The 24,680-nt window shown below is 45.2% G+C and overlaps 1 protein-coding gene across 1 annotated transcript; it reads left to right on the top strand.

Moving 5' to 3' along the window:
- The first annotated feature begins 615 nt into the window (after window positions 1-615).
- Window positions 616-24,255, top strand: VPS26B (VPS26 retromer complex component B). Its single transcript, XM_007531740.3, has 6 exons — window positions 616-1,202; window positions 9,381-9,537; window positions 14,852-15,016; window positions 18,369-18,544; window positions 21,390-21,532; window positions 21,955-24,255. The coding sequence occupies exons 1-6, from the start codon at window positions 980-982 to the stop codon at window positions 22,099-22,101; spliced, it is 1,011 nt and encodes a 336-aa protein (XP_007531802.1). The 5' UTR covers window positions 616-979; the 3' UTR covers window positions 22,102-24,255.
- The last annotated feature ends 425 nt before the right edge of the window (window positions 24,256-24,680 follow it).

Raw genomic sequence — 24,680 nt, forward strand, 5'->3', positions numbered from 1 at the left:
GAGAATCTCGCTCGGGCCAATCATTTCTATGGCCAATCATCGGGGTCCTCTTCCGCATGCGCAGATTGGGAGGGGCCGAGAATTGTGAGCTCGGACTGCGCTGAGACGGAATTTTTAGCGTTCTAATTTAAAAATGGGAGGGGCGAGAGGAAGTTAAGAATAGTTAAATTGTACTAGCATCTCTCATGCCTTATTTTCCCACGTGAAGGGCGTTTTGAAGGGAACTTAAGAGGAGCTACTTCCTATATTAACTATCACCTTTGCCCCTGCCAAACGACATTTCGCGTGCGTGTCAGTGGGCCACCTTCACCCGTTTAGACAGAGATGGGATTAAACGTATATCTCAGTGGGCGTGGGGGGGCTTGTTCTCATATAATTGAAACAATAAAGAAAGCAAAGGAAAAACCAGTCCAGATCTTTCTCTGTAGGGTTGTTAATTCTACGGGGCGACTGGGCCCAGTTTTTTCTGGAACGAGGCCGTGGCTGCCATGTCAACTAAGGGAATGTCAGGTCGCCCAGCTTCCAGCGCACATGCGCATAAGCACTCCTCCCTGCGGCCTGGAGGCCGGAGCCACCAAGGCCGAAGCGTGCGCATGCGCCTTGCGTCTCCAGCGCGTGCGGGCTGGAGGCCGCCCCACCTCCGCCTCCTGCCCGGAGCCGCTGGAGCAGCTCGGTGCGTTGCACCGCGGGAGGCTGGACTGGCTCTCTCCGCTGCACTGCGCCGCACCCAAGCTGGTGGGCGGCGGGGCTCACAGCCCGCGTCGTGCACGGCACCCGGGCACTGCGGTGAGCGCCCTCTCCCGCATCGGCCCCTAGTACCCGGGAGCTCGGTTCTCGCTGCGCCTCAGCCGGCCCTGCCCCCGCCCGGAGGGAGGGGAGTCCTGCGGTCGCCCCCAGCCAGGCTGCGGAGCTGGGGCCGCGTCCCCGTGCCCAGCGCAGAGGAGCGGTGCAGCCGGGAGTGGCTTGGCCCACCGGGAAGATGAGCTTCTTCGGCTTCGGGCAGAGCGTGGAGGTGGAAATCTTGCTGAACGATGCGGAGAGTCGGAAGCGGGCCGAGCACAAGACAGAGGACGGCAAGAAGGAGAAATATTTCCTCTTCTACGACGGGGAGACGGTCTCTGGCAAGGTGAGCCTCGCGCTCAAGAACCCCAACAAGCGGCTGGAGCACCAGGGCATCAAGATCGAATTCATCGGGCAGATCGGTGAGTCCGGGGTTCGGGCCCATCTAGCTGCCAAAGTGACAGCCGGGAGGGCTGGGCGTGGGGGGCGCCCCTGAGCCCTGCTGTGGGCACCTTTCCTGCCACCGCGCCTGACCCTTCTGCAAAACGCTCAGCTTTGCCTCCTGCCTCCAAAATTTAGAAAGGCGATGCTCCTGCAGGTGGGTTTGGCTGTCAGACTTGAAGTAAGCTCTGCACCCCTCTTAGTGTCATTCTCATCCTTCCGCACTTCTTTTGAGATGTGCTGTGGGGACAGGGCTCCCCAGAGTCTCCCGTTTCACCTTAGTTTTGAACTGCTCGTCTTTTCATGTTTACAGAAGATAGCCTGGCAGCCTGTCTACCTAGCCTGTATTTCCTAAGACTTCTATTTCCTGTGGCTAGTTTTCAGCTCGCTCGTTTTTTCCTTAAAGACAAAGTGAACAAACAAACTAACAACACTTTTGGGGACTCCAAAGCCAGTATTAAGTGACTGAAATTTCGCGATGTTTCAACAGTCTTCACACGAGCTTTAACAATTACAAGTAGGCTGTACAAGTTTGTGACACAGGAGATTGGGGGAATTTGACAAGAAGGAGAATTAGTTATTCTTCTATGGTGGAGAGACAGCCTCTGGGAAGATGAGTCTCATGTCCAAAAGCCCCAAGGAGGGGCTGTCTCCATTTCTGAGACTTTGGAGACTAGTGTTTATTAATAGTTTTAGGTACATTTGAAATTAGTTGTTCTTGCCATTGTCAAGTGTAAGTTCCCAGGAAATACCCATGGGGGTGGGTAAGTGGGGATCCATACCGTATACTACACCCTACACATATGGATAGAATCCTGGTTTCTTGAGACCTCCTGGAGGAAGCTGGTTAAATCCTCTCCTTGGCTTCCTGAGAACTCATCACAGCACTTGTTCTCCCTTTGACAGAGGTGCAGGTCGGAGGGACTCTGGGAAAAAGAGGTCGTCAGTACTCAACTAAAGCATTGGTCTCATGTCGTTAAGAGAATAAAATCAAGTTGAAAGCTGGTTGGTCCTCTAGGATCCTTTCCATTGTTTTAAATCCAAAACACAAGCGGACCTGAAGGGGTCTGAGGATTGTCTCATGCCTTCTGCTTGCCTGCTTTGAGTTTAGATAAGATTTCTCAGTAGCAACAGCAGCAGCAGTGGCATCGACTTTGAACCTAATAGTTCTTTATTGCTGCATCCTGGGCCTCTCCCCACCAGACATTACTAGCTGCCCTGTCCCCAGTTGTAACCCCTAAAATGTCATGAAAGATTGCCATGTGTTCTCTGAAGAGCAAAATCATCTCTATTCACTGGGCAGATCAGGTGAATCCAAAGCAGTTTTTGCTAAGCATGTTGTATGGGACCGTTGAGAACTGAAAGCTTGAAAATTATTGCCTGGGCTCTTTGGCTCCATAATCCAAGTGAATGTTTAGTCTGTATTGAGTTCATTACTCCTGGAGGTAGAAACTCCCCAATATATGAAAGATGACCAGATCTCCCCTGCCCCAGCAATACAATATCAATGGTTTAAGGGGGCTGTGTCAAGACCACCCTCTACCCTACGGGTAGATGGCATAATGGTTATGCAAAGAGACTTTCATGCCTGAGGCTCCAAAGTCCCAAATTCAATCCCCTGCACCACTATCTGGTAAAAACAAAACAAAACAAAAAACTACCTAGTCTAAATAAAAGAGAGTTGCAGCTGCCTCTGTGCCTGTCCCCACCTGGTTTATGTTCATCTCCTTGAATCTCCAGGACAGAATTCCTTCTATTTTCAGAACCTTTTGTGGCCACTGCTTGTTAGAACTCCTCCTGGACCCCTAATCACTGTGGGCTGTGGAGACCATGTGACTTTGGGGAGCTCTGCCCCTTTCTGGGCCTCAGCTTTCTTCCTGGAAGGCCAGGATAACACAATCACTAGGAGGGTGTTGAGAGGTCAGGGGATCATGCTTCACACAGAGTACAGTAATGTCACACACATAAGCTGGTCTCTGTGACAGTCTTGGGGTACTAGAGCGGAGCGAGCGAGTAAGTGATGATGCTGAAGTTGTGGTCGTGTGGTTTTCTTCTTCACTGACTATGTATGAAGTCAGTGGAGGAACTCCATTCTGGCCTGAGACCTGATTCTGCAGGTGGAGGGCCTGCCAAATGGGTTTCGCGCCACACGGCGGTAAGAATTGACACTGTCCCCTTTGTTCAGTGCTTCCTCTCTTAACTCATTTTTTTCATATAAATCATAGTCTCTTTGCATAACCATTATGCTAAAATGATTATTTGTTTATCTATTTTTATCACCACTAGAGTTATCACTGGGGCTTGGTGCCAGCACTAGGAATCCACCACTCCCAGTGACCAATTTTTTCCTTTTTCTTCTTTTTTTTAATCTTTATTTATTGGAGAAGGACAGCCAGAAATCAAGAGGGAAGGGGGTGATAGAGAGGGAGAGAGACACCTGCAGCACTGCTTCACCACTCACAAAGCTTTCCCCCTGCAGGTGGGGACCAGGGGCTCGAACCCACATTCTTGAGCATTGTAATACATGTGCTCAACCAGGTGCGCCACCACCCATCCCCCCTTTTTTTCTTTCTATTTTATTGGATAGGACAGAAAGAAATTGAGAGGGGAGGAGGGCTTTCTCCCACTCAAAGTCAGAGAAAGATAGATAACTGCAGACCTGCTTCACCACTTGTGAAGTATCCCTTCTGCAGGTGGGGAGCAGGGGCTTGAACTTGGGTCCTTGCATATGGTAATACCTACACTTAGCTGGTTGCACCATTGCCTGGCCCCCAATTCTTTTCTTTTTTTTCTTTCTTTCTTTCTTTTTTTTTTTAAGTTCCATCCATTCCTCCTGGGAAGAGTCCCACATCTTGACAATGAAATGTTTTGTATAGTTTACCTTTCTTATACTTAGGGAATAATTCCTTTAGCTTCTAGTGAAAGTTGCCCAGGAAGTGGTGCAGTGGTAGAATTCTGGAGTTATAAGCATAAGATTCCAAGTTCTGTCCTCAGGGTCACATATACTAGAATGATACTCTGCTTCTATCTCTATCCTTTTCTCTTTCTCAATAAATAATCTTTAAAAAGTAAAGAACATCTATTTTCCATATGTGCATGATACAGCCTGATATTATGCTATTACTATTTAGAACTGAACAGACTGGATTATCATTAGACAAGATCCAGTTTATAGTAATACAGACTTTGCTAAAGTCTTTCTGTTGTGTGAGAACCAGGCTGTTTGAGCACACATATTACCATGCTCATGGACTCAAGTTCAAGTCCTCACTCCCTGCCTACAAAGAAAAGCTTCATGAGAGGTGAAGCCAGTCTGCAGGCATCTATCTTTCTCTCTCCCTCTCTGTCTCTCCCTTCCCTCTCAATTTCTTTCTTTCTTTCTTTTTTCTTTTTTTTTTTGTCTTATTATTAGACAGGACAGAGAGAAATTGAGAGAGGAGGGGGAGATAGAGAGGGAAAGAGGAAAAGAGTAGTACCTGAAGACCTACTTCACTGCTTATGAAGCAAGCCCTCTGCATTTGGGGAGTGGAGACTCCAACCTGGGTCTTTGCACATGGTGATATTTGCACATAATCAAGTGTGCCACTGCCCAGCCCCAAGAAGAAGGCTCTGGATAAATTTTTGTTCTGGCTGATTTCTGTGACTTCTAAAAACAGCACAAAACCTAGACTCAGCATGGTCCTAAACCTAGTGGTCAGTGTCAGAATGAGCCTGGGGTACAGAACTGGTTCAGTTGTCTTCACTCTGAAGGTGGCTATAGGTAGCAAGTATCACCATGAAAATATCCTGGCTAAGGGCCAGGCAGTGGAGCACCTGGTTAAGTGTATAGGTTACCATGTGCAAGGACCCAGGTTCAAGCCCCCTCTCCTCACCTGTGGGGGGGGGGGCTTCACAAGTGGTGAAGCAGTTGTTGCAGGTGTTTCTCTATGTCCCCCCTCCCCATCTCTTAATTTCTCTGTGCCTTATCAAAAGAGATAGAAAAATAAAATAAAAAAGAAGAAATAAAGAAAAATGCTGACTCCAAAATCTGTTTCCTCTTTACCAAGGCAGCCAGAGCTTGGTCAGTTTACACTTCTACCCTGAAGTAGCTGAGTCCTGAGAGCCTCAGAGGTTGGCAAGAAGAAGGGACAGTTTGTGACTGTGTCTTTGGACTAGAAAAGAGGCTCTCTGAAGTCTTCAGAGTCCAAACATATTGAGGGAAAGAACAGCATGGCTTTTGTTTGTGATAATGCGAGAGGAAACTAAAATTTTAGGCGCATGGCTCAGTCCAACTTCATTTCCGTCCCTTTGCTCCACAGTGTTTGTGGAAACATTGCAAATTGGCTTTGGAATGATTTCTCAAAGCCACACCTTAACTACACAAAGGTTACTCTTCCATAGTATTTGATGTCAGAGCTGGTGTTAACATGTATCCAGAAGGAAGAGAACCTGAAACCACGCAGGAAAGTACCTCTCCTGCCAGAGGTTGTGACCTATAGCAGGACCACCCACTGGGTTCAATCCAGCAGCCCCAAAGCTGAGCACTCCCAGATCCTTCTCTGTGTTGTTTCCCATGTGGCCTTTGGGCTGCAGGCTCATATTTGTATATTTTTCCATCCAGTGTTGCTTTTAACTGAGAAGTTTTCCACTGGTCGCTCGAACATGAAGGCCAGCTTCTGTTGACAGAATCTACCATAAGAACCAAGTAGTTTGGAATCAGGGCACCAGGTTCCTGCATAATAGGCCATCTCTCATCTAGAACCATCCACAAGGGCTCTAGGGCTAGCCGTGGAATAGCAGGAGTAAGTGGGGGAGCCCTTGTCACAGCCTGACAAAAGGTTCTGTCCTATCCTATTTACTGCACTTCCTTACTTTAATCAGAGCCATAGTTAGAGGAATTTCTAACAGGCATGGGTTGATGACCGTCCTCTACCCCCCTTTCTCCACATCAATATTTTGCAACTATCTTCCTCTTGCTTAGCTTTTTTGTACATCACACTACTCAAGAGGACTGCCTTTTCCTGTTTGGAGAAAGAGGAGGTGATGAGTGGTTTGTAATACAAGATGGGTCAATATGGGTCAAGAGGAAATTGACTACAAATCATAATCCCAGAATACATTGTAAATTATCCCAGAAGAGCAGCAGTCTTTGGGGATTAACAGCACTACTGCCACCTCTCTACCAGTTGACTTACTATGAAAACAGAACCTACTCTGCTTCAGAATAGGTCCTAGTGGAATAGGAGTTCTCAGGACCAGTTACTAGGACAAGTGGGTAACTGGACCTCTTAAACTTTTTCTTCTCTAAGCATGCTTATACTCAGCCCAGAACTGGACACCCTTGACTCCAGGGAGGCAAGCTTTCTGGTTCTTAGTCCCAAGAATATCTGAGTCCTGGTCAGGAATCAAACTTAGCACTCTCAGGTAGAGCCAGAGCAGAGCATCTCTGGCCGTTAGCGACCCTGACACTCAGTCATCCCCGACAGAGTGCCAGGGTGTGCTGGAGACAGAATCAGGCCTACAGTTGTCCTCAGGTGTTCCTCTCTGTGGGTCTGTCCTTGTCCCCAGACAGCTGACAGCAGAGACAGCAAATGCTCTCTGCCACCCCATTCTCCCAGCAGGTCACAGCCTCACACAGAGCTGGAGCCCAGCAATGCCCAAGGGGCAGGGCCCTGACTATAATGTAGACAGATATCTTCACAGTCAGCACTAAGTGTCCTCAGTGCTCAGCCAGGTTCTGGGAAACCAAGTAAACTGGGGATAACGCCTTTTTCCTATTGACCATGCATGTAACTACATAGCTCAGTACAAACAGGCAGAAAATAATCTAGGACAGATGAGTATCATAAACTTATAATAATCATTTCCAGAGGAAGATGAATTTAGAGTAGTGCTTCTCAAAGTGTGGTCCCTGGACCAGCATGACCAGCAGCCCCTTGGAGTTTACTAGAAATGTGAATTCTAAAGGGCAGGCAAAATAACTCACTTGGATAGTGCGCTGCTTTGCTATATGTAAAAACCAGGTTTGAGTCCAGCCCCCACTGCATCGAAGGAAGCTTTAGTGCTGTGATCTCTCTTACTTGCTTTCTGCATCTCTGTCTTAAAAAAAAAAAAAAAGAAAGAAAGAAAGAAAGAAAGAAAGAAAGAAAGAAAGGAAAATTCTGAGAGGCTAGGCTGGCGGGCATGCCCTGCAAAACATACATGTTATCATGCTCAGGGACCCAGGTTCAAGCCCTTAGCCCCCACCTGCAGGAAACTCAAAAGCAGTAGAACAGTGCTGCAGGCCTCTCTGTCCCACCCTCCCTCCTTTCCATCCCCCCATTTCTCTCTGTCTCAAAAGTAAAACTAAATTTACAAATATTTAAGAAAATGTGAATTATGAGACTGGGTGGTGGATCTCCCTGTAGAGTATATATTACCATGCACAAGGATCCAGGTTTGAGTCCCTCATCCCCACCTGCAGTGGAGAAACTTGAAGAGGAGTAGAGCCCTGCTACAGACGTCTCTTCTCTGTACATATTTATCTGTCTCTCCAGACACCCTCTATCAAATAATAATAAAAATAAAAATAAAAAGCCACTGGGAATGGCAGGGCTGTATAGGTACTAAGTTCCATCAATAATTCTGGTTGCAAAAAAAAAAATTTTTTTTTAAAGTGGCGGAGGGGAGGCTGGCTGGTGGCACACCAGGTTAAGCACACATAATATGAAGCGCAAGGACCCCACAGAAAGATCTCAGTTTGAACCTCTGGCTCTATCTTCTCCCTCCCCTCTCAGTTTCATTCTGTCCTACCCAAAAAGTTGAAAGAAAAAAAAAAATGACCGCAGGAGCAGTGGATTCACAGTAAAGGCTCAGAGCCCCAGCGATAACCCTGGAGGCAAAAAAAAAAAAAAAAAAAAAGGTGGGGAATATGTCAGAGATGGCTTCATGGTTGGTTATGAACAGACTCTCAGGCCTTAGGCTCCAGAGTCCCAGGTTCAGTCCTCCACCATCACCATAAGCCAGAGCTGAGCAGTGCTCTGATAAAATTTAAATAAATAAATGGAAGGGAAATCGTTGGGCCCCACTCCAGCCTTCTTAAAAACACGCGGGGGGCCCAACAATCTGTTTTAACAAAGCCTCCAAGTGACTCAGCTGCACACAGATTGAGAGCCTCTGATTGACATGCAGGAATTAACATGAAAACATTGTCCTGTAGGCTATGCGGGTCCCTTTTTGAGGGATATTAACAGCCAGCAGCCAATAGATATATTTTAGTGTTTGCTGTCTTCATCAAGTCCTTCATCTGTGTCACGTCTCCTGATTCTCATAAAACCTTAGAAGTGGTTATCACCCCGTCTCACCAGACCATAGGAATAGATTCCGTCCAGTAGGAGGCCTGCTTCAGTAGCTTCAGTTGACTGTTCTACCAGTCCTGTGATCCTAAGCCAGTGATTTACCGCCTACACCTTAGTTTCCTTACCTATTAAGTGTGTGATCAGGCCTGTTCTAGCTGTCTCCTGAGATTACATGTAAGACTGATAATGATTAGATAGCTATGAGTAGGTGTTTAGAAAATGTTAAAAAAAAATGTGTGTATATGGTCTTTTTGATAGCTGCGCTCCTTACAATAATACAGCCCTACAGTGCTAGAACAGTAGTCTAATGGGTTCTGAGTTATAGTTTTACATTTTTCTCTGTAACATGGAAGAGTGTCTTGAGTGGGAGTAAGGGTGGGCAGGGAGACCAGTTTATGAGAATGCAGTGAAGATCCAAAAAAATGAGAAGGTTCCATATAGCCAATTAGTGGTACACCTAGTTCATGTATTACAATATGATAAGACCTGGGTTCAAGCCACCAGTCCTCACCTGTAGCGGGGAATATTCACAAGCAATGAAGCAGCACTACAAGTGTTTCTCTATTGATGCCTCCCTTTTCTCCCTCAAATACTCTGTCTCTATCCACATAAAATAAATAAATAAAATATAAAAAATAAGACAGAGTTCCCAAAGGAAGGCTCAAAGGAGGTCTATTTTATGGAGAAGTCTTTCAGAAAAGGGGCTTCTGCATTCTGAACTGCCCCCCACCCTGACCATTACTCAGCCTTGTGTATCTGAGGGACTGATTGAAATGGCCAGTGCTATCTCTCTCATTCTCTCTCTCTCTCTCTCTCTCTCTCTCTCTCACTCTCTCTTTCCAGAGCTCTACTATGATCGTGGGAATCACCATGAGTTCGTCTCCCTGGTGAAGGACTTGGCCCGACCTGGAGAAATTACCCAATCACAGGCGTTTGACTTTGAGTTCACCCACGTGGAGAAGCCCTATGAGTCCTATACGGGACAAAATGTGAAACTACGGTAAGTGGTGCAAGTGCACGCAAACAACACACACACACACACACACACACACACACACACACACCACCCCCACCAGCCTCCGGAAGCTGCCCCTTGTGGATGAGGGCCTGAGCTGTCCACATTTCTAAGATTCTCCATGGAGGTGGAGAAGGAGGGGTGCTGAGAGTAGTGGTGTGCTGGTTGAAGTTTAACAGCAACTCTCAAGAGGAGAAACCCCTGGTTTATAGCATTTGTCAGTTTCCACAGGACAGATATTTTCCTCATGGCCAATTTCAAACTACCAGCCTCACACCTGTGAGTGCAGAACTGGGGGGAGAGAGGTGCAGTAGAACAAGGTAGCACAAGCTGTAACTACCCCAAGAACAGAGAGAACTGGAAAAAAATAGAGAAACAGGAAGCACTGTCTTTTCAGTATTCATTATCTTTGGTTTGCATATCATTCATTTCATTGGAAGTTTGTATAATTTAATTTTTAGTAATTGCTATGCTAACAACCCATTCAGAAAATTGCACAGTTGGCTGTCCTACACCAGTACAATACGAGCTGCTTCCAGCCCCCAGCTATGCATCTAAACATCCTGGTCCTCGGGCCAGCTGTCATGGGTGCCCCTGAGCTGTGCCACTCAACTCTCTCACTTGAAAAGTGGGTAGCAGGTTTGGATTCTAATTCCAGATTTGGCCTCTCCATCAATTGAGGGTAGTGAAAGAATGAAATGTATATGTGAAGTGAAACACATAGTGTGACAAATTCTTTGGAAAAAAAAATACAGATTTAAGATGGTGTGTGTGTGTGTTTATTGTTCAGTTTTGGAACTTCTGCAGGGACAGACTCTAGGATCCCTAGGGTAAAAGTAGTCCAGAACCACTCTTGAGTGGAACTGAAATTAAAAGATCAGCTGGTTTTTCTCACCTGGAGGTTGAGGTTAGGATGGTGCAGTCTAGTACAAAATCTGCTCTCTTCTTATCCCTCCTCAGCCTTCTCTTCCAATAGAAGATTCACATTATCCCTCCTAAGGACAGTTTTGTGTAGGGGGCGGGCAGTGGTGCACCTGGTTAAGCACACACATTACCATATGCAAGGACCCAGGCTGGAGCCCCCCCCAAACCCCCTCCTACTCCCCACCTACAATGGGGATGCTTCCCAAGCAGTGAAGCAGGACTGCAGGTGTCTTTCTTTCTCCCTCTCTATCTCCCTTGCCCTCTCAATTTCTCTCTGTCCGTTCAAATAAAAATGGGGGAAGGGTGGAGAAAATGGCTGCCAGAAGTGGTGTGTCTATATTGCTTGCACGGAACCCCAGTGATAACCCTGGTAGCAAAAAAAAAAAAAGACAGTTTTATGTGTTTACACTAGGAAAAGACAGGAACAGTGAGAATTAGCTAGTTGTCTCCTAAACTTGACTGAAGTATTTGTTTAATTTGATTTTCTTTTTTTCTTTTTGCCTCCAGGGTTATTGGTGGGGCTCAGTGCCTATACCATGAATCCACTGTTCCTGGAGGCTATTTTTTTCCCTTTTGTTGCCCTTGTTGTTTGTTATTGTGGTTATTATTATTATTGTTATTGATGTTGTTGTTGGATAGGACAGAGAGAAATGGAGAGAAGAGGGGAAGACTAGAGGGGGGGAGAGAAAAATAGACACCTGCAGACCTGCTTCACTGCTCGTAAAGTGACCCCCCTATAGGTGGGAGCCAGGGGCTCGAACCAGGATCCTTAACACTGGCCCTTACACTTTGCTCCATGTGCGCTTAACCCGCTGTGCTACCACCTGACCCCGTTTAATTTTTTTTTTTCATAGTGGAATTTCTCTTAAATGCTTACATGTCTAGGAGGAAAAAGGGTATTAAAAATAGTATAGTAGTTACTCAAAAAATTAAAAAATAGAGTTCCCATATGATCCAGCAATTCCACTTCTGAATGTAGATCCCAAAATAAGTGAAAGCAAGACCTCAGATAGGCACGCATCTTCATTAATTGGCATTTCTCACAATAACCAAACAGCAAGTACAACTGAAATGCTATTTAGGGTTTTTTAATTTTATTTATTTTCTAAATATTTGTTACTACCTTTATTTATTTATTAATTAATCAAGAAAATCCAGAAATCAAGAGGGAAATGGGTGATATAGAGGGAGAGGGATAGAGAGACACCTGCACCACTTGAGAAGCTTTCCCCCTGCAGGTGGGGACCAGGGACTCGACTCAGGTCCTTGTAGTTATAACGTGTGCTCAACCAGGTATGCCACCACTTGGCCCCCACTATTTAGTTTTTACAAAGGAAGGGAACCCTGTCATATGCTGCATTGTGGATGCATTTTGAAATCATTACATTAAGTGAAATAAGATACTCCTAAATAAGAAGTAAATGATACCACTGATGCCTAGAGTAGTCAAAATCAGAGACAAAGTAGAGTGGTGGTTGACAGAGGCTGTGTGGAGTTGGGTAGGGACTAGTGCTTAATTAGGGAATGGCTTCAGTTTGTTAATTTAAGAAAGTTCTAGAAGTGGGTGATGGTGATGGCTGCATGAAATTGTGAATGTACTTAGTACCACTATATGGTTTAAATGATCAAAATGGCATATATATGATGTGTGTCTATATATATACATAACGCACACAGAGAAAAATAGATCTGTAGGAGAGGAAAAAGAAAAACAAACTCCCTGTCTTATGTTCACTGAAAAGAGAGAATGTTAGTTAAGTTTACAAAAAAAGTAAATTGCAGGCTCAGGATTTCTATCATATAGGGAGAGAAATCCAAAACAACTGTTTGGGCTCCTTTCTCTTTGGTTTGTGTTATGGGATTGGTTCCTTAATAATCTGTTGTGCTTGATGGATAAGTAGAGTGACAAGACAAAACTGTTAGACAACTAGTGCGAGTTTGAGCAGAAAGCAGGGAATTACACAGAAACCAGTAAAATTTGCCAGCGAGTAGAGATGTAGAGAAATCTGAATGGAAAAGTGATCTGTAGTAAAGATAATGCATCTCATTCTAGTTTGAAGCACGGGCAGAATGGAGGCATATAAAAGATGGTCGGAAATGCGAGCATGGTGCTCAGAATAAAGAACTGCATCCTTGCTCAGGAGTACAATATCAAGGCAGAGGATGCAGGGAGACAAGAGCCAGGACCGACTTGGAATGGGGAGGAGGTGAAACAGGGCAGTGCTCTCCAGTGGGGCCATAGGAAGAACATTTCCAAGAAGAGGCAGCATTTACATTCTGTTGTAGAACTGACATGGGAAATCAGACCACACTGGATTTGACAAGTGGGAGGCCCTTGTGTTACCATCAGCAGCACAGTTTCTGTGGCAAAGATAGCAAGGGACACAGAACATTTTCAGGGATAGACCTGTAGGAAAGAGAGCAGTAGCCCTCTGGTAGAATATAAAGTCTGGCGATGTTTGGGGATTATTGCATTTGGGACTCTATAGACTAAAGGAAGAAGCCTGCAACTGGAGAAATATTGAATCTATTGAAAAAAATCAGAAAAGTTAAAAGAACAAGATGCCCAATGAGAACTCTCTACAAAGACTCCCATGTTAGAATCACTTGGGAAGCTTTCAGATATGTTGATGCAGGTGTCCCACTCCAGAGAAGTTAAATGTCAGATATCTTTGGCGTCAGGATGTTTATTGTGAATCCAAAGGGAGCATCACTCTGCCCAATAGAGAAGACACAATCTTGAGAGGTAGAAGAAGCAGAGGAGCATGACAAAGGCACAGGACCATGTTTGGGTCCCATGTGAGGAACAAAGAGCAGACAGAATACTGTATCTTGACTTAGAAGGCCTCCACTATTATAGATTGAAAGCAGTGTTTTCCACAGAACGGAGAGGAAGGAAGGCTTGGAGCCCAGTTAGAAGAGTACAGTGGGGGAGACAGCATAATGATTAGGTGAAAAGATTCTCATGTCCCCCTCACTACCATAAGCCAGGTTAAACAGTGCTCTGGTAAACACACATGCACTCACAAAACAGAGCTAGCAACAAATATCTTGGGGTATGCATGGAGATTACTCAGATAAATGAGTCACCCAAAAACAGTAGCCACACAGAAGTAAAGTTGACCTAGCTAGCAACTTCTCCAGGAGAGGTGAGGATTATCTAAGTTTTATGCAGAAGATGCTATAATTAGAGGATGTTTCTTTTTTTATTGGGCAAGAGCATGGAGGGAGGTCAAAAGGGAGAGACCGTGCACCTGGCCGTGGGTGAAAGGGAAGGGTTGGCATACAAACCTTTACAGGGCTTCCCTCTGACTTGCCCCCAGCACAGCACCCCAGATCCAGCCATATGCTACTCACATACACAGACTCTACCTCTTGCTTAACTAACAAGGTTTGCTCTTCCTGCAGACCCTTTTCTCTGCCCCTGGCACTAACCCTTATCCCCGAGTGAGCACTTCCCACCTGCTCTACTTTTTCTCTTTATTTGCACAGCTCCCCTAGGGTGGCTAGCGCCCCATGGGATGTATCTTACTTAGCCTAATACCAGGCAACAAATGTTTGCTGAATGAATAGCTTGGTGTGTGCCCTGTTTCTCTCACTATAGGGGACTTGAGAAGACCTCATGGATTGAATATTTGTTGAAGAAACATATAAATACAAGAATATCAGGGAGTCGGGCAGTAGTACAGCAGGTTAAGCGCACGTGGTGCAAGGACCAGTGTAAGCATCCCAGTTCGTGTCCCAGGCTCCTCACCTGCCGGGGAATTGCTTCACAAGCAGTGAAGCAGGTCTGCAGGTGTCTATCTTTCTCTCCCCCTTTGTCTTCCCCTCCTCTCTCCATTTCTCTCTGTCCTATCCAACAACAATGACATCAGTAACAACAATAACTACAACAATTAAACAAGGTCAACAAAAAGGGAATAAATAAATAGTCTTAAGAATATAAGATACTTCCCTTGTACTTTTTATCTTAACTACCCTTCTGCACACCTGCCAAAAGAACTAACAGTTAGGAGAGGGAATAAAACCTATATACATGACAGACAGAGGTGAGGACTGTGAAAGGCATGAGAAACAAATACTACTAGAGGACAGGGCAATCACTTTTACTTGAAGCAGCATTCTTTACCCAGGCCTCAAAAAGGGTGGGGGTGGCATGGGGGAGAAGTCTTTGAACTCTCTGGAATTGAAAATGCAGAATGTTGTTTCTAAGCGTGTATATGTGGTTTCCTGAGAGGAAGATCCCCAGAGGGGAATTCCCACAAGGAATACAAAGCCCAAGAATGGTTTACAAAACACTGTATGAGCTGCTCTCTAGATGGTTGGTGTGGTGTTGGAGGTCTGCAGTGTCCCTTCATTAGTGCGTCTCCCGCAGGTATTTCCTTCGAGCCACCATCAGCCGCCGCCTCAACGATGTTGTCAAGGAGATGGACATTGTGGTTCATACACTCAGCACCTACCCGGAGCTGAACTCCTCCATTAAGATGGAGGTGGGCATTGAGGACTGTCTGCACATTGAGTTCGAGTACAATAAATCCAAGTAAGTATCTGAGGTCTGAGGCTGAGGAAGAGCCATTCGGAGGACTCACAAAGGGGGAAAGTGGGAAAGGGTTGAAAAGGTGTTGGGAGATGCAGGGTCCATTGGTGGGGGAAGATCACCTGTGCTGACACCTACCTTAGGGAGATGCGAAATTGTTCCTTTGTGACAATAGTCTTGTAAATCAGCATTTCCCCCAATAAAGTGATTTTTGTAAAGATAGGACTTGATCTGACAGGTCCTTTGCTTCTACCCTTTGCCTCTGTCAGTTCATCATGATCCCCATTCTGGGGACAGTGCCCTTGGATAAAGATAGCCAGATTCACCAGGGAATGAAAATTAATTTCACTAAAATTAAACTGGATTAAATTAAAACATCCTGTGATGTCTTACAAAGTCAAACTTAATTAACTGTAAGGTTCTTTGTTTTAGATTCAAGGTACCACTATTCCCTTTCTATCCTGGGAACAAGCTCAGAATGCCAGACCATTATTTTGTATCATATACAAATATGCTGGTTTAAAAAATTGGATTTATTTCATGAGAAAGCAAGACAGACTGTGGCAAATGTAATGCCAGGGATCAGCCCCATGTCTCATGCATGCAAGTCTGCCTACCCCACTGACCCAGCCCCTTTACACAACTAATTTTTTTCTTTTTTCTTTCTTCCTTTTTTTTGTTTTTTATTGGATAAGACAGAAGTTGGGGGGTAGAGATAGGGAGGGAGATAGGAGAAACACCTGCAGCATGCTTCACTGCTCATGAAGCTTCTCCCCTGCAGGTGGGGACTGGGAGCTTGAGCCGGGTCCTTGCACATGGTAATACGTGCACTCAACTGGGTGCACGAATGCCTCACTCCAATTAATTTTAATGTGTTTTTTAATTTTTATTTATAAAATGGAAATATTGACAAGACCATAGGATGAGAAGGGTACAATTCCACACAGTTCCCGCCACCAGAAATCCATATCCCATCCCATCCCATCCCATCCCTTGAAAGCTTTCCTAGTCTTTATCCCTCTGGCAGCATGGACCCAGGATCATTATGGGGTACAGAAGGCAGAAGGTCTGGTTTCTGTAATTGCTTCCCCTTAATGTGTTTTTAATATCATTAGGAATCAAACACTAGGGCCTAGGTGGTGGTGCACCTAGTTAAGCACACATATTATGCTGTGCAAAGAAAGACCCAGGTTCAAGCCCCCAGTCCCTACCTGCAGGAGGAAAGCTTTGCAAGTGGTGAAGCAGGGCTACAGATGTCTGACTGTCTCTCTCCCTCTCTATAGCCCCCTTCCCTCTTGATTTCTGGCTTTCTCTATCCAGTAAATAAAGATAATAAAATTTTTTTAAGTTAAAAAAAATCAGACTCTAGGCAGATTGTTGCTACATCTAACTAAAATGAATAGTAACAAATACCTGATGCCTTGCTTTTATTTCTTTTTTCTTTTAATTATTGTTATTACTTATAATGAGAAAGAAAAAAAAGCATTGCTAAACTTGGGCATAAGGTGGTATCAGTGGTCAAACCAGCAGCTTCTGGTACCTCAAGAATTCAAATCAATGCTTTTAAATGACTAAGCTATCTCCCTGGCCTGGTGCTTTACTATAAATGTCTTGAAATAATTTTAACTTTGTAGTTGGGATGTCATGTATGTTTTGAACTGTTTACTGTTTGAACATCAAAATATTTAAGTTCTTATAAATAACAGAGTTTACTGACAGTTAAGAAATGTGCCACAAGTTCTGGGCAGTAGCGCATCGGGTTAAGCGCACATGGCGCAAAGCACAAGGACTGCGTAAGGATCCCAGTTTGAGCCCCTGGCTCCCCACCTGCAGGGGGGTCACTTCATAGGCTGTGAAGCTGGTCTGCAGGTGTCTATCTTTCTCTCCCCTCTCTGTCTTCCCCTGCTCTCTCCATTTCTCTCTATCCTATCCAACAACAACAAGGGTGACAACAAAGGCAATAAAATGGGAAAAATGGCCTCCAGGAGCAGTGAATTTGTGGTACAGGCACTGAGCTCCAAAGATAACCGTGGAGAAAAAAAAAAGCACAAGCAGCCTTTCAATATAGTACAGTCCTAAAAATGTTTGAAAGTGAAATATGGAAAATATAAGAGGGATTTTTCTATTCACAGTTGTTTTTTTTTAATCAGTCTCTTAAGTTTGTGCCTGCTCACCAACTCCCTAACACCTGGTGCAGAGGATGGCATGCTGGTAATGCCATCTTGTAGGGCTTCAGAATAGCCATCAGTCAACAGTGCATTCAAAATTAAATGTGGAGTATGTGGAAAAGCTTTAGAGAGGTGGTAACGTCATATATTGGGACTGAGGTAGACAAGTATCACTATATCCTATTTTCTGTCCTTCTTTCTCTATCCCCACCCCCACCCCAGGGCTTCCTCCTTCTTGTGAGAAAGGAGAGAGAGAGAGAGAGAGAGAAAGAGAGAGAAACCAGAGCATCACTCTGGCATATGCAGTGCCAGGGATCAAACTCAAGAACTCATGCTTGAGAGCCCAACATTTTATCCACTGTGCCACCTCCCAGGCCATTTTTTTCTTTTATTGGATTTTACTGGATTTCTCATCTGGAAAATGGGCTTTGGTCAACTGAAGGCAGGATTGGTTCAGCACTCTTAATTCCTCTACAGGAATTCCTCTTAGATATTTTTTATATACTCTGTTCACGCTTTTGATTAAGGTCTCATTTTGAATAAAGGAAATGTTGAATTTAAATAACTTTGAGAACTCCTGACCTAAAGAGAAAAGCTGAGGGTTGTGATTGGGGTTGTGAGGGACAGGTGAGAAAGTATTGTGCAACCAGACTGATGTCATCACCACTCACAGAGCACAAGAGAGAAGAGCACAGCCAGGGAAGAGTTGCCCTTGAAGCAGGATGCAGGTATCTGGCTCTGCTGCCTGCTCCTCTTGCCTGCTTCATTAGATCCATTGCAGACAAAGCTTGAGGCCCAGTTTCTAAGACAGTTTGTGGTGCTTGGGAAGGAAGGAAGAAGTCCTGGCTCGGGGCCTGGAGAATGACCTCTCACATATCAGACCATCGAAAACAAACAGTACAAACAAAAGATATCAAAGGGAGTTAGAGCACTGAGGGATAGAGCAAATTAGCAAGCCTGAGGATGGGGGTGGAACAGGCAGTTAACAAGCGGAAGTAAGAGTTAACATTAATCCATTTAAGAATATACTGGAGTCATTCTGCACGGACACTCCAGGGAGCACTGTGGATTAGCACTTTGTTCATCATACTCAAGGCAGTGTGACCACTCCTGAAATCAGAACAGCACATGTGTGTGCAGAAGGGCAGCCACTATGCCCAGAGCTTACTTTACTTTCTCTTTTGCAGATACCACTTGAAAGACGTCATTGTCGGAAAGATATATTTCCTGCTGGTGAGAATCAAAATCAAGCACATGGAGATAGACATCATCAAGCGGGAAACAACAGGCACAGGCCCCAATGTGTACCACGAGAATGACACGATAGCCAAGTATGAGATCATGGATGGGGCCCCAGTGCGAGGTGAGTCCCCCAGGCCCTGCATAAGCCCCTGGGGTGCTGCATGTGTTATACTGTTCAAGTCTGCTTACCTCCTCTCACCACCACCCCCCTTATTATTATTTTTTATAGCCACCAGGGTTTCACTGGGACTTGGTGCCTGCACAACAAATCCACTGTTCCCTCCCAGTGACTCCCCCCCATCCTTTTCTACAGGTTACATTGAGAGGAAAGGAGAGAGACACCTGCAGCACTGCTTCACCACTTGTAAAGCTTTCTCCCTACAAGTAGGGGCTGGGGAGATTGAACCTCTCCACCCAGTATTGAGTTCATATTTGAGATTTAGTCACAAGAATTATGCCTGTCTTAATTTTTGACAAGTGCTAGGGTAGCAGATTGCCTGAACATTTTACTGCTTCTTCTTCCTATTGACATTCTGCCATTCTCTGCTGCCCAGGGTAAGAGGTGAAGGCAGGAATTTTTTTTTGGATTTTTTTCGTTTGTTCTAGTCAGATGTTGTTCTAGTCAAATGTTGCTTTCTCTGAATTCATTCAGCAAATACAAAAACTCCAGCCAGTGCTATCAGGTGCTGTAGATAACAGTTGGAACTGGATGAAAATGGCCTCCTGTGGTCTGGGAGGTGGCACACTTGATGGGGCATTAGACTCTCAGGCCTGACTTCAGTCCCCAGCAGCACATATACCAGAGTGATATCTAGTTTTTCCTCTCTCTCCTCTTTTCTCATTAATAAATAAAATATTTTTAAAAAAGAAAAAGAAGAAAGAAAAAAGAAAATGACCTCTCTCGGCTGGGAGTACAGATCGACCTGTCAATGCCCATGTTCAGTGGGGAAGCAATTGTGGAAGCCAGACCTTCCATCTTCTGCATCCCACGATGACCTTAGGTCCACACTCCCAGAGGGTTAGAGAATGAGAAGGCTATCGGGAAGGGATGGCATGCGGAGTTCTGGTGGTGGGAATTGTGTGGAGTTGTATCCTTCTTATCCTATGGTTTAGTCAATGTTTCCTTTTAATAAATAAATTTAAAAAAAAAAGGACCGGCATAAGGATCCCCGTTCGAACCCCAGCTCCCCACCTGCAGGGGAGTTGCTTCACAGGTGGTGAAGCAGGTCTGCAGGTGTCTATCTTTCTCTCCTCCTCTCTGTCTTCCCCTCCTCTCTCCATTTCTCTCTGTCCTATCCAACAACGATGACAACAACAATAATAATAACTACAACAATAAAACAACATGGGCAACAAAAGGGAATAAATAAAATAAAAATAAAAAAAGAGGGCAAGACCATAGAAAAATTGACAAATGTATATAAATATGGACAGTTATAGAAATAATAGTCAACCCATATCTGTAACCATGAGAGAATTGCTGTAGTTTTCAATAGAGGGAGTAAAGATACAGAACTCTGGTGGTGGGAATAGAGCAGAATTATACCTCTGTTATCTCATAATTTTGTGAATCAATATTAAGTCACTAATAAAATTTTTAAAAAAGAATAAAAGAAAAGGCAAATGGCCTCCCTCATGCCCATGGAGACAACATCAATCCCAAATGAGTGAAATTGAGGGCTTTGTTATTTGGAGAATCCATGGTGATTTAGGAATAGCTGTCAGTTAAGTGCCTCATTGGCTTTGGAGCAACTGAAGATGACAATGTATTTTTCCATTTGGAAGTGCTTGATGGTGCCAACCTTTTGTTCAGTCTGCTCCCACAGTCTGTTCCCTGTGAAAGGAAGGTAATTGTAGACTTAGCAGCCCAGAACATGAGGACACTTGACTACTGACCCCAGGTGTCATCATGCCAGGGTTTTAGAGTATAAGGATTTTGTTCTCCTCCCCTCGTCTCTATTCTTTTTTTTTTTTTTTTTCTTTTTCCCAACCTAGTGTGCACATTGGGTCGTGTGTAATTCCCCCTGCACCAGTGAAATGGGGCACTGTCGAATAGCAGATAATTAAGATGGTCTATATTTAGCTTCAGACTACATTATAAACTGGGCCTTTCTCAGTAGAATTACTGCCCTAATTTTGTTTCACTTTTACTAGTTAGGAGAAAAGGGACCAGATTGTGGAGTGACTGTTCTTTAGGCCCCTACCCCACCCTGCTAGTCAGTCTTTGATTGGGGATCTTGGGAGCCATATACCAATTAGGGTAGAGGCAGGTAGTATAAAAATTGCCAGGTGCTACAAAGAATTTGCTACAGTTGAACAGTTACTTGGCTTTGAAAATTTCTAACTAGGGCTGGGTAGTGGCACACCAGAGCACATGTTACCATGTGCAAAATTCATATTCTAGCTTTGGTCTCTACCTGCAGAGGGAAAGCTTCACAAGTGGTGAAGCATTGTTGCAGGTGTGTTTCTCTTTCCCTCTCTATCTCCTGCGTCCACCTCAGTTTCTGTCTCTACCCAATAAATAAACAGTTTGTTAACTAGACCTAGTCCAAGTAATCAAGAGACACTTAACAGTAATATCTGGTGCTGTCCACACTCAACATAGAGAAGATGTAGCAGAAGACCAGAAATGTGATCTGGGAGGCGGTACAGTGGATAAAGCATTGGACTCTCAAGCATGAGGTCCAGAGTTCAATCCCCAGCAGCATATATACCAGAGTCATTCTCTGGCTGTCTTGCCCTCTCTCCTCCTATCTCCCTCATTAATAAGCAAAACAAAACAAACAAACAAAAAACAGAAGACTCAGAATGAAATTAGAGAGTCATGTTTTGCTTTAGCTATTCACTGGGTGAAGCACTTGTCTGAGAGCTCTGTGCCATGCTTGGGGGAATTCCCTGCACTAGTGGAAGATTGGGGTTGGTGTAACTGAAATAGTTCATTTTGATTTCCTGTCTGGCCCTTAAAGGAGAGTCCATCCCTATCCGGCTTTTCTTGGCGGGCTACGAGCTCACCCCTACCATGCGGGACATCAACAAGAAGTTCTCTGTGCGCTATTACCTCAACTTGGTGCTGATAGATGAGGAAGAGAGACGCTACTTCAAACAGCAGGTGAGCCCCTGCACTGCCTTCAACCCCTGGCTGCCTTAGACACAGCAGGGAGGGCATCATTCCTGCAGAGCAGACTCCATCTCTGCCAGACGAAGCCAACTAGGGCAGAGAGCTTGTGCTGTTGGTATATGGAGAAATGAAAACATGGGATGACTTTTGACCTCTTGACCCCCATAGCAAGTAGGGCTCCCAGTTCGTACCAAGAGTCAGCTCTCTGGGACTTCTACAAGCCGACACCATCAAAAGTAGCCAAGTGTGAGAGTAGGGGGTGGGGATGGCAGGAAGTATAGACAGCTGCTGTCTTTGGTGAGAGATAAGCAGAAGAGAGTTTTACCTAACATTCCCCCAAAGTTGGGAACCATTAGGATCCCCATCCCCATACCTCCCTCTCATGGTCTGTCATGTTGCACCTCTCTCTGCAGGAAGTGGTGTTATGGCGGAAGGGTGATATTGTACGGAAGAGTATGTCCCACCAGGCAGCCATCGCCTCACAACGCTTTGAGGGCACGACCTCGCTGGGTGAGGTGCGGACCCCCAGCCAGCTGTCTGATAACAACAGCAGGCAGTAGGCCCCCGGGGCCAAGAAGTGACTGGGCTCACACCCAGCACACCATCAACCAAACACCAGTGGCTGGGGAGGGGGAGGACGGTGTGCTCAGCTGACCCATCACTTGCAACCTGAAAACAAATCATGTTTTGACTTAAATTCTTTTCTCTGAAGAACCTAAGGGGCATGGGTTGGGAAGCAGTCTCCCAGAGTTTCTGCTGCCACTGTGGGCATACAGAGAAGGGGGCACCCCACCCCCATTTAGTCTCTGGGTAAAAAAAAAAGCCTGGTGTTGAGGCCTCCCTGTGTGGGGCTATGTCATGTCTTCTAAGAGAGCAGAGCAGGTGTCCTGAGCTCCTAGTTCTCCGGGCTTCCTGATGTGGGATCTGAGCATTGTCCCTGCAATCCTGAGATGCTACCGAGGCCCTGGGTAATCACATATTCCCTGTACGGTCCCTGAGGTAGCAGCAGGAGTTAGGTCTGCCCCATCCTAAATAGCAGGGGGAGATTTAAGATTAGGAAGCTACCTCTTCAGGAGTCTTGGGTGTGGTGCTGGGAAGTCTCCACAGGCCACCGCTCTTCTGGCCTTTCTCGCACTGCTGGCACCCAAGCACCTCCCTTCTCCAGCTCCTACAAATCCTTGTCTGTGGCATCCTGGAGCAGGGCCAAAGTAGGTCCCCTGGGAAGGTATCTGCCTGTCTTCACCCCATGGCTCCACTGGTCAGCACTGAATTTGGCTGGCTGTAAGGTATTGCTCTGTTCCCTGCAAGCCCATACAGAAGCCTCCATTTCCTTTCAGAAGAGATCTGTTTGCTTTCCTAAATGTTGACCCTCATCACTCCTTGTTCTCCATTTAATTTCTGGGAAATGGGGCTTGGTTTCAAACACTTATAAGTTGTGTTTCTTCCCTAAGTCTCTTCACTCCCTACTTATGAGGGAAGGAGGGAAATGCAGGCCTCAACAGAAGACTTTGCTGTACAGCCTCAGAATAAGTCTGCTTGCCAAATGATGTTTTTGTCATCACTAGTAATTGACCAGAATTTAGGACCACTGGTGTGGTTTTTTGTTGTTGTTGTTTATTTTTAAAGCACATACACAAAAACTCATGCACATTCATGTTTTTGCTAGAGGGGGCAGCTGCCTCTGTTGCACTGTGCTTCTCAGGACTGTTGTAAGTCAAGGTGTTAACATTCTTTCCTCTGACAGTCTCCTTTTCTTTCCACAAAGATCAAGCCTATCTTTGTGGAAAGAAGTAAGTCCTATGTTTGGCAGTCTGAGTTCTTGGTACTTTGGAACACTGAGACAGTTGGTCCCCATGTCCATTTTTCAGTTGGAATGAAAAAAATGGGGGCTCCTTTCTTGAGAAGTTGGTGCAGTCTTGGGCTTTTGGTATAACTCTTGGAGGAGATCTGAGACTGAAGGGAGAGGCATCTGGGATGACACATGGGGTTGATAGAGGACAGCAGAACCAAGGAAGATGGAGTACCCTATCGCCCACTGCTGGAGCCTGAGTTCAGGTGCAATGAACAATCCCCATGGGAACAGGATCACCCAGCCAGCTGCCCCTGAACTTAAAGCTGGGACTGAGGGGCCTGAGTGTATGGGGCCTGAGGTTCCTGGTTTGAAGTGTCCAAGGAAGGTGGCTTCTGTGTTGTATGCCTTTATCAAAACATGAGAGATTCAGATCTGGTGTGCCTGCCTCTGTAGCTGATGTGATAACTAGAAAGCATCTGTCCATTCCTCTGCCTCCCAGATGACAACACAACTTCATTTTTCAACTTTCCTAACATCTTTGACCTTTTTTTCTGGGAGAATTAGGAGATAGAATCTGCTTTTACTCTCTCAGGAGCTGTGCATAAGCCAGGTCTTATATTTTCTCTTCCTCTACTGCCCTTTCTCTACTTCTCTGTCCAGGGAAGAAGTGGGGAGGCACCTGTGCCCCTCCTTACAGGTCCCTACACCTGGGAGAACGTAGGTACTAAACCAAGCAGTGCAACTTGTAATTAAGCAGCTGCAGTGTTTACATGTTTCCTAATGTGTCATCTTTTCAATGGCTGTACTTAAAAAAAAAAAAAAAGAAGAAGAAGAAGGAAAGAAAGAAAAACACTTGTTTCAGTTATCTCTGATTAAAGGAAGCCCCTGTGGCTTGGAGGCATCATGCCCATGGTCCACCAGGTTCTGTGGTCTCTTTTTTGTCTTTCTTCACACAGAGCAGACAGATCCCCACACCAATACAACACAGTGCCTGCTTGATTCCCTTCTGGGGCCCCAGAGCAGTGGTGGGTGCTCTGAACACCAGTTGAAACAATCATAGTGAATCAAAGAAATCTAGTGTTCCTCCTACCTGGCAACTTGGTATAAAATTGCTTATGTTTGTGAGGCTTTGATACCTTGATTATCTCCAGGGCAGATGAGGACTAGTAGGGAAAGACAAAAATTTGCTTTCAGTGGAATTTAACAGACTGAGTCCTAGGTATAGCTTGGTGTTTGCTGCAGTACTGAAGGATGGCAGTGGGAGTATGTCCAGGGGCCAAAGGAGCCAGCCACAAGGTGAAAGATGAATACTCCATAGTAGAGTCGTTTTTTAACAGAACAGCTTGC

This window comes from Erinaceus europaeus, chromosome 20 (assembly GCF_950295315.1).
Source record: "Erinaceus europaeus chromosome 20, mEriEur2.1, whole genome shotgun sequence".
NCBI classification, from domain to species: domain Eukaryota; kingdom Metazoa; phylum Chordata; class Mammalia; order Eulipotyphla; family Erinaceidae; genus Erinaceus; species Erinaceus europaeus.

Coding starts and splice junctions, on each gene's coding strand:
- VPS26B (XM_007531740.3), top strand. CDS start 980: ATGAGCTTCTTCGGCTTCGGGCAGAGCGTGGAGGTGGAAATCTTGCTG. Junction 18,545..21,389: donor GGATGGGGCCCCAGTGCGAG/GTGAGTCCCCCA, acceptor TGGCCCTTAAAG/GAGAGTCCATCCCTATCCGG. Junction 21,533..21,954: donor GACGCTACTTCAAACAGCAG/GTGAGCCCCTGC, acceptor CTCTCTCTGCAG/GAAGTGGTGTTATGGCGGAA.